A 13,311-nucleotide genomic window follows, 5' to 3' on the forward strand; every position below is an offset into this window, starting at 1 on the left:
CTATTTGTCCGATATTACTGACCCTATTTAACCCAAATTTAGAACATTTTTGCGCTAGAGATTGGTAGTACTGAACCTGCTTCGACGAAGGCGTTAATAGCCATAATCTCTTCCAAAAGCTTAAACATAATATTGAAAGTTAATCACACAAATTCTCTGCAATAGTTGTTGTGAAATAATAAAGGAACCGTAAAGCATTATTTAAAATGTATAAAATACTCTTAACTCACCTTTATATTCTCTCTAATCTCTTATTGTCAACACAAAGAATACACACACCAGCTAGCATCAATGGCACTCAACGTGTACAGGAAGTTCTCTTCCTGACCAGTATATGGCAGCACTTGCTTGAACTGGTTTACGCTTGAATATGGAGACAGGGTTTTGAAACTGACCCGATTTAACCTCTGACCCGATTTAGACTGAGTTACCCTACATATTAAGTGGCAACAAGTCATTTTCAACACATTTTTGCTGTTTCACATTCCCTTTCTGTAGGGCACCCAGACGTCCCGTGAAATACGGGATCGTCCCGTTTTTCGCTAATGCGTCCCGTTGTCCCAAGAAAAATCTCCGAGACAGCGTTCCATCTCGTATTTTAGAGTTCTAATTTGAAAAAAAAAAAAAAAAAAACGGAAAAGTTGCAATGACTATTCTACATTACAAATTACAAACATCGCACTTCATCATTGCAAGTGACTGTAGATGGGCTATTATGAAACAATATATATCTTTTTTTATTTTTAATTTATTGAGTATGCCCCAACGAGTATAACTCATATGTAGGGGCTATACAAGAACACATACATATGTTGTACAATGTAATTGAAAAGTCATGAAACTACAGTCTGTGAAAAACAAACAATAACACAAGAATTTATGAAAGAAGGAAAGCAAAATAAGAACAAATAATAAGATAACATAAAGTTTTGGGCAGAAAGAAGAAAAAGTTTGAAACCATTAAATAAATAAATCAACTGAGAATTAAAATAAATAATCTTCCCAAAAAGGCATTTTTAAACAATTCTTAAAACACCGGCAATTTGGTAAAAGTCTATGTTCTAAAGGAAGTTGGTTAAAAGTTGTTGTTAAAAATGGTTATGTCCTTTCGTTCCATAAGTTACGGAGTTATGCTGAGAAAAATATATATTGTTTTTTGTCTTGTTGAATACAGTAAGTATGAATATCTTTATTAAACTGAAATATAATATTACTATGTATTAAATTGTTAATAAGTTTGTACATGAAAATAGCAGCACCTAATTTGATAATTGATTCAACTGGTAGAACAAAAGAAAATTGATATAGATATTTAATTGGAGTCAAATAATGAAAACCTAATAAATTTCTTAAAGCTTTATTTTGAATAATTTGTAAAGATCTCAAAGCAGTTTTCTTATTATGTCCCTAAATAAATGACATATACATTAAATGAGAATGGATAAAAGTATAATATACATTCAAGAGACAAGATATAGGCAAAGATCTTTTAAGCCTTTTCAAAATACCAGACATTGGAACAATTTTCTCACAGACAGCCAAAATATGTTTATCCCATGTTAAATGTTCATCAACAATCAAACCTAAAAATTTAACTGATGCAACTTTTTGTATTACAGAATTATTAAACTTTAATTATTTCGGAATAATATAATAAAATGAAGGTTTAGTAAAAATCTTATACACAGTTTTTTCCAAATTCAAAGAAAACCTGTTTGCGCTTAATCACTTTCAAGCGTAATAATGGCTGTCTCAAACTTTTCAAATAGTTCTTCAATGGAGTCAATTATTGTGAGTTATGAATTTCTCAGGCGAGTGACGGCAACACCAAACCTTTAGATGAAGCCTGAGTGGATCTTTTTAAAAGTAATAAAGGAGAACTCTCAAATTTGAAGAGAGTAGTGTTTCTAGCATAAACGCTCTATGGGCTGATGAGAAAAATAAATTATCTGTAAAAACAGTAAAATCAATGCTTGTTGTAAAATCATTCTTCTGTGAGGATTGTGTTGCTTTTCATGATATGATTCCTCAAAATAAACAACTGTTAATTGAATTTCATTCTTCAGAGAAATATTACAAGGCCAAGTCTGATTGATTTATAAGAACATTGTCACGTGAGTAGAGTATTTTGTAGCTATTTCTGTAATAACTTAGTAAAAGGAATTTGAAGGCAATTTATATAAAGAAACTTGAACTTAATGCAAATATGCTCCCTAAGAATTTGTTTGCTATATTTTTACTTACTCTTAGTAAGTAAAGTGTTTGTGTAGTAAACTCTATTACACACACTTTGAAAGGTTGGCATATTTGATGATTGCGCATACTCACAAATCACAACTTTCAAATTTATTCAGAATTTAACATTTTAAATGATACATATTATGAATTCTATTTTTAAAAAGGGGGACAAAACCAACTGTGGTAACTTTCGAGGAATATCACTTTGTTGACGTCGTACAAAATTTTGTCCAATATTCTTTTGAGAAGATTAACTCCGTACGTAGATGAAATTATTGGGGATCATCAGTGCGGTTTTCGGCGTAATAGATCGACTATTGATCAGATTTTTTGTATTCGACAGATAATGGAGAAAAAATGGGAGTATAAGGGTACAGTACATCAGTTATTCATAGATTTCAAAAAGGCTTATGACTCGGTTAAGAGGGAAGTATTATATGATATTCTTATTGAATTTGGTATTCCCAAGAAACTAGTTCGATTAATTAAAATGTGTCTCAGTGAAACTTACAGCAGAGTCCGTATAGGCCAGTTTCTATCTGATGCTTTTCCAATTCACTGCGGGCTAATGCAGGAAGATGCACTATCACCTTTACTTTTTAACTTCGCTCTAGAATATGCCATTAGGAAAGTTCAGGATAACAGGCAGGGTTTGGAATTGAACGGGTTACATCAGCTTCTTGTCTATGCGGATGACGTGAATATGTTAGGAGAAAATACACAAACGATTAGGGAAAACACGGAAATTTTACTTGAAGCAAGTAGAGCGATCGGTTTGGAAGTAAATCCCGAAAAGACAAAGTATATGATTATGTCTCGTGACCAGAATATTGTACGAAATGGAAATATAAAAATTGGAGATTTATCCTTCGAAGAGGTGGAAAAATTCAAATATCTTGGAGCTACAGTAACAAATATAAATGACACTCGGGAGGAAATTAAACGCAGAATAAATATGGGAAATGCGTGTTATTATTCGGTTGAGAAGCTCTTATCATCCAGTCTGCTGTCGAAAAATCTGAAAGTTAGAATTTATAAAACAGTTATATTACCGGTTCTTCTGTATGGTTGTGAAATTTGGACTCTGACTCTGAGAGAGGAACATAGGTTCAGGGTGTTTGAGAATAAGGTGCTAAGGAAAATATTTGGGGCTAAGCGGGATGAAGTTACAGGAGAATGGAGAAAGTTACACAACACAGAACTGCACGCATTGTATTCTTCACCTGACATAATTAGGAACATAAAATCGAGACGTTTGAGATGGGCAGGGCATGTAGCACGTATGGGCGAATCCAGAAATGCATATAGAGTGTTAGTTGGGAGACCGGAGGGAAAAAGACCTTTAGGGAGACAGAGACGTAGATGGGAGGATAATATTAAAATGGATTTGAGGGAGGTGGGGTATGATGATAGAGACTGGATTAATCTTGCACAGGATAGGGACCGCTGGCGGGCTTATGTGAGGGCGGCAATGAACCTTCGGGTTCCTTAAAAGCCATTTGTAAGTAAGTACATATTATGAATTGTTACCCGAAATGAGCATATGCTCGTGCTCGGGTACAGTCCAGTAGTCTGCATGAGTTTTACAGAGTTCAGTGATAATGTTGATGATAGAAATAATAATAATAATAATAATAATAATAATAATAATAATAATAATACTAATAATAATAATAATAATGGTAAAACAAAAATATTTACAATAATAAAATAAATACTAGGACAGATAGAATAAAATATAAAACCACTTAGAAAGATTAAATACTTAAAAGGTCAAAATACAACAGTGTTCATAAGTGAAGATTAAAATAATGGAGATAATTATAACAGTTGTCTGAAGACTATTTATTGATAAAATAAATAAAATAATAAAACTGGTTAGAAACCATACATGTTTCGGGGGCTATGCTCCCCCATCTTCAGTGGTTGTACCACGACTACGGTATAGATGTTCTACCGCGTGTCGTATCTTAAAGAGGGGAGCATAGCCCCCGAAACATGTATGGTTTCTAACCAGTTTTATTATTTTATTTATTTTATCAATAAATAGTGTTCAGACAACTGTTATAATTATCTCCATTATTTTTAATCTTCACTTAGAAAGAGTTAACACAACTTAAATAAGCATATAATAACCAGGAAAAAAATTAACTCGAAAATCAACAGAAAAGTTCTTTGTATCGCAGACGACAGCAACCGCCGTATTGACATTGTGTTGTGCATTAATGGTAGTAGAAGGGAGCCGAAGGTCTACGTAACTGCCGTTCTCTTCGAATCTTCTCGTACAATCATGGAAAGTTAATGCTGCAAAAACAAAATGTCTACGAGTCAAACTGTTCATTATTACCAGGATAAATACAAATAATACTGAAATATATTAATCAAGTTTCAGTTATAGATCTCCCCTTTGGTGCAAGAGATATCATATCAAAATATTTTTTGAATACTAAACTTACTCAGTGATAACCAGGCTTCCGCCTAGGGACACAGAGTAACCAGTATGAGGTTTAGAGTACACGGAGTATAAATGACGTCATGACCCGTGTGGAGGAGTGACTGCAACAGCACAGGTGGGTCCGTAATGTGCATTACCGTTGTGTGTATTGCTACTTGGCTGCGGTACGTGTAACAGGCTTCGGCGTAGGGACGCCTGATTGAAGGTTACAACTCACGTTAATACCATAAAAATTATATTTGGGGATCAGTCGCTTCTACGGTCAATTTGCTACAAAGTTCAACGAAGAGAGTGTTGGGAAAAGGGGTGGGTTCATAAACTGCAGAGAGCGCTGCATCATAGGAGGAATGTATGGCGTAATGTGAAGATGCGTTTAATTGATATCGAGAGGCAAGAGATTGAGCTCCAATGTTCGGAAAAGTCCTCACTACATCTACAATCAGATCTCATGCTTAACTGGGGGAGGTGTGACTACATAAACTCTTGTAACAAAGACAGCAGAGCAGGTTTAGCGTGGTTAAGATTGGGGGCATGGAAGGGTAATAAAATTGTCAACAAAGAAAGGGAGCGTCTTTGTCCGCTTTCCAAAGAAAAGAACTCCTATAAACATATTTTATTACAGTGTGTCGAATTGAAACATGTACGGAGAAAATATTTACCACCCTCGATGCTAAGTCAGAGTAGGAGTTCGCTTGCATGTCTTGACCTCATGGGGAATAGAGAATACGAACAAAAGACTGGATTGTTCCTCTTGAAGGCGAGACAGATTAGAACTTCAGCTGTTGAAGTTTGTGACGCGAACTGAGGAAGGGGTAATAGTATCCACCCAACTGTACACTTTTATGTCTTTTAGGTTAGGATATATTATATAATGTGTTTTATTGAGCCATTTCCATTTTAATATGCGTGTTCTTTTAGAGAGTAGTTGGATGTAATCATAGGTGGGGGGGACCTACAAAGGAGTACTTGTTTTGGGTACAAAGCACGTACGGTCAGAAGACCCGTGCATTGGATTTTAGAGAAAATTATGATAATATAAAATTTGTATGTATATCTATCTATCTATCTATCTATCTATCTATCTATCTATCTATCTATCTATCTATCTATCTATCTATCTATCTATCTATCTATCTATCTATCTGTCTGTCTGTCTGTCTGTCTGTCTGTCTGTCTGTCTGTCTGTCTGTCTGTCTGTCTGTCTGTCTGTCTGTCTGTCTGTCTGTCTGTCTGTCTGTCTGTCTGTCTGTCTGTCTGTCTGTCTGTCTGTCTGTCTGTCTGTCTGTCTGTCTGTCTGTCTGTCTGTCTGTCTGTCTGTCTGTCTGTCTGTCTGTCTGTCTATCTATCTATCTATCTATCTATCTATCTATCTATCTATCTATCTATCTATCTATCTATCTATCTATCTGCCTGTCTGTCTACCTATCTACCTACCTATCTACCTACCTACCTACCTACCTACCTACCTTTTACATTTTAAATTAAATCAACTACAAAAATCATACACTGTGTAAGATACATTAACATTTGTTGTAAACAGAAAATTAAATGTATTTATTTACATATGTAGGCGAAGTACGTCTTGCACTCAATGTGAATGGCACGTCGCTGAACCCCTGTGTTGTTTATCGTTGAGAGAGGCTTACCCCAGCCCTGTCCTAAGGTCTGACGCGTTGTCCATTATACCAGAGCCTCATGTCGATAATTTAATTCTAAAGTAGTACAATAACGAAAACGAATGAGGATGAAATAAACAGTGCAGTGGCGTGCTGTCTCATTAATTACCGGGATTTTAACAGATTCTGTGAAATCTCGGTTGATTATTTCTTAATAGCTTTGCTTCATGCAATCCCGAATAAGGTCCGAAACTATTGTATACCATTACACAACTCTATTTCATTTTAATACCGGAATATGAGTATCAAATATAAACAACTTTAACAACTAATAACTCGTATATTTTTTGTCGGAGACCCTGGGTTCCTTATATCAAACTGCTTGTCTACAACCCGTCAATACCAGACAAAATTTCTTCGATTCAAACCTGAAACACTCCTTATAGGACGCACAAAGCGCAAAAACTTGCCTTAGAGTACCCCTCATGAAGCCAGCTAGTCAGTATCTCTGGATTGGCAGCATGAACTAAACCCCTGGCTGGCCTTGTCACGCAAGTGGCCAGAGTATAGATGAGGAGGCGACATCTGGCATGTGAGTTTTGCGAGAAGGGAAATTAGAAAGAGAGTTTATTTCATGATGCTTAATATTATACGAATCTACAGACACGGAAGTCTATCTCATATTATATCCTATGGTTAATATTATACGAATCTACAGACACGGAAGTCCATTTCAGACTGTATCCTGTGGTTAATATTACACGAATCTACAGACACGGAAGTCCATTTCAGACTGTATCCTGTGGTTAATATTACACGAATCTACAGACACGGAAGTCCATTTCAGACTGTATCCTGTGGTTAATATTACACGAATCTACAGACACGGAAGTCCATTTCGGACTGTATCCTATGGTTAATATTATACTAATCTACTGACACGGAAGTCTATCTCGTATTATATCCTATGGTTAATATTACACGAATCTACAGACACGGAAGTCCATTTCAGACTGTATCCTGTGGTTAATATTACACGAATCTACAGACACGGAAGTCCATTTCAGACTGTATCCTGTGGTTAATATTACACGAATCTACAGGCACGGAAGTCCATTTCAGACTGTATCCTGTGGTTAATATTACACGAATCTAAAGACACGGAAGTTCATTTCAGACTGTATCCTGTGGTTAATATTACACGAATCTACAGACACGGAAGTCCATTTCAGACTGTATCCTGTGGTTAATATTACACGAATCTACAGACACGGAAGTCCATCTTAGATTATATCCTATGGTTAATATTATACGAATCTACAGACACGAAGTTCATCTCAGATTATATCCTATGGTTAATATTATACTAATCTACAGACACGGAAGTCTATCTCATATTATATCCTATGGTTAATATTATACGAATCTACAGACACGGAAGTCCATTTCGGACTGTATCCTATGGTTAATATTATACTAATCTACTGACACGGAAGTCTATCTCGTATTATATCCTATGGTTAATATTATACGAATCTACAGACACGGAAGTCCATTTCGAACTGTATCCTGTCGTTAATATTACACGAATCTACAGCACGGAAGTCCATCTTAGATTATATCCTATGGTTAATATTACACGAATCTACAGACACGGAAGTCCATCTTAGATCATATCCCATGGTTAATATTATACGAATCTACAGACACGGAAATCCATTCCAGACTATATCCTATGGTTAATATTATACGAATCTACAGACCCCGAAGTCGATTTCAGATTATATCCTATGGTTAATATTATACGAATCTGCAGACACGGAAATCCATTTCAGATTATATCCTATGGCTAATATTATACGAATCTATAGACACGGAAGTCCATCTCAGATTATATCCTATGGTTAATATTACACAATTCTACAGACACGGAAGTCCATCTCAGATTATATCCTATGGTTAATATTATACGAATCTACAGACACGGAAGTCGATGTCAGATTATATCCTATGGTCAATATTATACAGACACGGAAGTCCATCTGAGTTTATATCCTATGGTTAATATTATACGAATCTACAGGCACGGAAGTCCATCTCAGATTGTATCCTATGATTAATATTATACGAATCTGTAGACACGGAAGTACGTCTCAGATTATATCCTATGGTTAATATTATACGAATCTACACACACGGAAATTCATGTCAGATTATATCCTATGGTTAATATTATATGAATCTACAGACACAGAAGTCCATGTTAGATCATATCCTATGGTTAATATTATACAAATCTACAGACACGGAAGTCCATGTCAGATTATATCCTATGGTCAATATTATACAGACACGGAAGTCCATCTCAGTTTATATCCTATGGTTAATATTATACGAATCTACAGACACGGAAGTCCATCTCAGATTGTATCCTATGGTTAATATTATACGAATCTACAGACACGGAAGTCCATCTAGTTTATATCCTATGGTTAATATTATACGAATCTACAGACACGGAAGTCCATCTCAGATTATATCCTATGGTTAATATTATACGAATCTACAGACACGGAAGTCCATCTCAGATTGTATCCTATGATTAATATTATACGAATCTATAGACACGGAAGTCCATCTCAGATTATATCCTATGTTTAATATTATACGATTATACAGGCACGGAAGTCCATCTCAGATTAAAACCTATCTTCCCCCTCCATACCTATTGGTGATGCAGCCACGGCACGCAGTGAGGTCACAGGACAGGTCTTATTTACGTCTTCTATTGTACAAGCCTCGTTCATATTTTCATTGAGAAATCAATACTGACACCTGTGGCTGTGGCGAATAGGACACGGTTGGGATATTTGTGAGTGATCCCTCATTTACACAAGTTAGACATCTACGACTTCCAGTCACGATTTCAATATCATCACCATTTCACAGCATTTTCTGATCGTCTTCAACTAGAATAGCACAGAGGATGCTGGTTTGGACACGAGTGGGGTTGTCTGCTTATAATGCGAATACACAGCAAACCTTAGCGCACTCAGTTGGTGTGGGTTAGGAATACATCTAGATGGTAGGAACAGTACAGTAGACCAGGGCATGGTCTTTATACTGGGTCATACCAACCTCCCCTATTAAATTTATCACTATAATGGCTTTGAAATATCGTATAAGGCGTGTTACCACCATTTTCATATTACTATGATGTACCGAAGTACATACTGGATGTTCAGTTCAAAGTGTGTCATGGTTCGCTGTATGCTGTCATGTGGCTAGTCGATGAGCCTAGAGAATTCAATCTTCCTACACTTCTGCAGAGGTCTACTGCCTATGTGTCAGAGAAGTTGCATAGCAAGTACGGCGTTCATTCTGAACAGTAGCCTACTTACTGATATGTACGGTAACGCCGGTAGTGGCAGGAATGTGAACTTTTTCGAAACATGTACTGAGGTGGGTTTTTTTTCTTACTGTCGGGATATGGGGAGAGGGTTAAGACGATTACTTACGTTACGCACGAAGTCACTAAGAATTCTGTACTTGTTTAACAACTCTTCCTCCAAGCTACAACCAGGTAATACAAAACCTACATTACGTACGACATATCTAACGGGAAATAGTGCAACATATAGCATATATGAACATAAATGAACATTAAAACAACTCAACAAGACTACAGTCTTTTATAGTGATTATCAGCGCAAGTTAATTTTAACATTTACCGTTTTATTGGATATTTTATAATACTTAACCACGATGATCTACATTAAGAGAAGACCACTCTAACAACATGTCACCGAAGTGATCACGTGAACCATTGTTAACATATGTATTTTATCTATTTTATCCTTAAGTTGTGTTTTTATGTAGTTTATTAACAGCATCAATGATGTTCATGAATGTTCCAATTCCACAGTCAAGCAGACCTATTCAAATGTAACAGGCATTCGCATTTGAAAATGGTACACACGTACTGAAAACGTTAATGCTATAAATGTAATACTAGATAAGCACAGACTGTTTAATTTATTCAATATACTTAAAATTATAACTTGCTTATCGGAAACTTCACACATAATGAAATTAGATTACTTACGTATTTGTTGACATTAACTTCGACGGTCAACATGGACACGGAGCATTTGATTTGTGTTGTGGAATGTTACCGTACGCAACCGATGATAAAAAAAATACCCTGCGTACGACTTGACCGCACAAAACACAGTTCGAAAGAGGTTATGGTAGCACACAGACAGTACAGACCGCCATCTGTTGCTACGATGTTCAAGTTATACCGTACACGTTCTCAAGTTCAGATTGAACGCCTTGATTAATAGGCAACTTCTCTGACATAAAAGCTGAAACTCGATTCAAATCGCTGACTCACAACAGTGACGTCATGACACACTTTGAAATGAACACCCAATATATATCCGTGGAGGAATTGTGCATTACCATATGGTGAAAAATGGGTAGAAAGGAGAAAAATTCTCTCGGCTCGGCGTCTTGCTCCGTCGCTCTCCGGGTACATACTTATTCTGTACATAGTGTTGGACATTGTGCCACTGTAACATATTTTGTGACACAGTTCATGAGGGTAGGCCACCAAAAGGGAACAGAGAGGTGGAACTTAAACTGAGAGGGATTCAATCCGGCATCGCAACTGGAATTCGGTGTGGCTTAGTGGATAAAGCGTCAGCACGTACAGCTGAAAACCCGGGTTCGAGTTCCAGTGCCGGAGAGAATTTTTCTCCGTTCTACTCATTCTCCACCACCATTTTCATGTTTGGTAGCGGTTATGTATACATTCATATTTCTAACTGCATGAGCTCAAATCGTTGCAGTCTGACGGTGGGTTTTCATGCTAATCATCAGTATCATCATAATCATCATCATCATCATCATCATCATACCTTTCAAATTTTATTACCTTAATTTGTTTTTTATGTATATTAGTATTTTTTTTTCTAGTGACATTTAGTACAGGGACATCACTTTATTTTTACCAACATTTTTAACAATAACCTGGCCATACTCGGAAACACTGTTGCCCCCTTCCATTACAGGAGTTTGATGTTACTAGTGCAATATGTAAACAAATCATTTTACTAGGAATAGGAGGAGAGAAAAGTAGTGTATCCATTTATGTTGTAGGGAATACGATATTACGATTTTCAGTTTGATCATCACTTTAAGAATTTATCAAAATACAGTAGAGTAGTAACATTTTTTTTTTTCAAAAACTCAACTTTTCAGGCGGCTATGTTCGTTATGTAATGTCTACTTTATTTAGCATATTAATTATTGATGTTAACGTACAATATAGAGAGTGCATTTAAATTGAGGGGGTCATATGTAAAGGGCTGTAAGTCCACTTAAGTTACTTTTGAGAAAATGGGGTTTAAATATTTAAGCTTTCGTAAAATCGGTGAAATTTTTATTTATATCTTAATGTGTGATGCGATTAAAATATCCCTTTGCCACTAAAATTTTAGATACTTTTTCTTACACTGGATGCACTTAACTCATGTTATTACAAATGTCACTAGCATTCCTTTGCTTCTAGCCACCTCAATTCAAAAAAAGCTAATCTGAATGTTTAAACAAGTTGCTGAAAATGGTTGCCGTTCATTACAATGCAGGCTTCAATTCTTTACGCATATTATTAAAAACATTTTGAAGCATATTCTATGAAATTGAATTTATCGTTTCTTGAATATAATTTTTTAGTACGATATTATTAATATAGGTTCTTTCTTCTATAGAAAACGCAACCATATTTATGAAACACACTATACACTGCAGTGTTTACTTCAGTGCTTGAAGACTTCGAATGCAACAGTGGCCGTAAGTTTGTGTGTCTGACGGGAGCAAGGACATTAGTGAAGGGGTGGGAGTGAAGTACATTCAGAAATGCAGGTACAATAAAAATGCAAGTAAAAATAAAATGATGTCCCTGTAGTTAAAGGAGAAAGCTAAAATTACAAATTATATTTACAATAAATGAATCAACGAAATATGCTCCATCTTTTATTACTTAAATTTAATTAAGCATTGATATGACAATTCTTTCAGACACTTTTCAATATAACACTCTCCAGATGTCGCCATATTTTTCAGAAGAATTTACTTCTTCCCTGGTATAAGATTGCTGAGAAGAGGCCCAAACGTTTTCTCCACATTGTTCACAGCGCCTTGGATGTTAGGTAGAATATTCCCCAAAATTTGAGATTGGAATCCACTCAAGACTTCTTTGAAGAAGTTGAGAATATTCTGGGCTATCGTTCTAATCTGTAAAAAGAAACATCAATATAAACTAAGTATAATATTCCTTAATATTCTTATTCCATAGAATAGAATTTAACATTCCAATAATTACCTCCTACCATCAATTTAATCTTCGTCCTTTTTCAAAATTTGTCGTTCTGTTCTTCTCCAAATTTGAACCAAGTTATTTAAAAATTTTAACTTTTTCCTCTTTTTTGTGCCAAGTATTAAATCTAATGTCAAACATTGGCCTGAGCCGTTGCCTGTCAGACTCGTAGAGAGATATACAAAGTCTTTCATAAGTAAGAAGTCTATCGAAAAATCAACTATTTTGGATAATTTTTGAAATGGTGTTGATCCTCATGAGAAAGTTCCGTACAGTCGATTTTATGTTACAGCACAGTTTAGTATATACTGTTGCGAAGCTCAATACTTACTAAATATGCAAACATACTTACTGGTATTTAAGGAACCCGGAGGTTCATTGCCGCCCTCACATAAGCCCGCCATCGGTCCCTATCCTGAGCAAGATTAATCCAGTCTCTATCATCATATCCCACCTCCCTCAAATCCATTTTAATATTATTCTCCCATCTACGTCTCGGCCTTCCCAAAGGTCTTTTTCCCTCCGGTCTCCCAACTAACACTCTATATGCATTTCTGGATTCGCCCATACGTGCTACATGCCCTGCCTATCTCAAACGTCTGGATTTAATGTTCCTAATT

General features: G+C 35.8%; 1 protein-coding gene across 2 annotated transcripts in view; it reads right to left on the minus strand.

Moving 5' to 3' along the window:
• Positions 1 to 12,335: 12,335 nt before the first annotated feature.
• The window catches only part of LOC138711755 (uncharacterized), a 54,024-nt gene continuing 53,048 nt past the window's right edge, over positions 12,336 to 13,311 (minus strand). For both annotated transcript variants that reach the window (XM_069842939.1, XM_069842938.1), the window contains exon 3: positions 12,336 to 12,609. In XM_069842939.1, the coding sequence (XP_069699040.1) occupies positions 12,445 to 12,609 (165 nt within the window). In that variant the 3' untranslated portion in view covers positions 12,336 to 12,444. The remainder of the gene's footprint in view (positions 12,610 to 13,311) is intronic.

Source organism: Periplaneta americana, chromosome 13 (assembly GCF_040183065.1).
Source record: "Periplaneta americana isolate PAMFEO1 chromosome 13, P.americana_PAMFEO1_priV1, whole genome shotgun sequence".
In the NCBI taxonomy this organism is placed as follows: Eukaryota; Metazoa; Arthropoda; class Insecta; order Blattodea; family Blattidae; genus Periplaneta; species Periplaneta americana.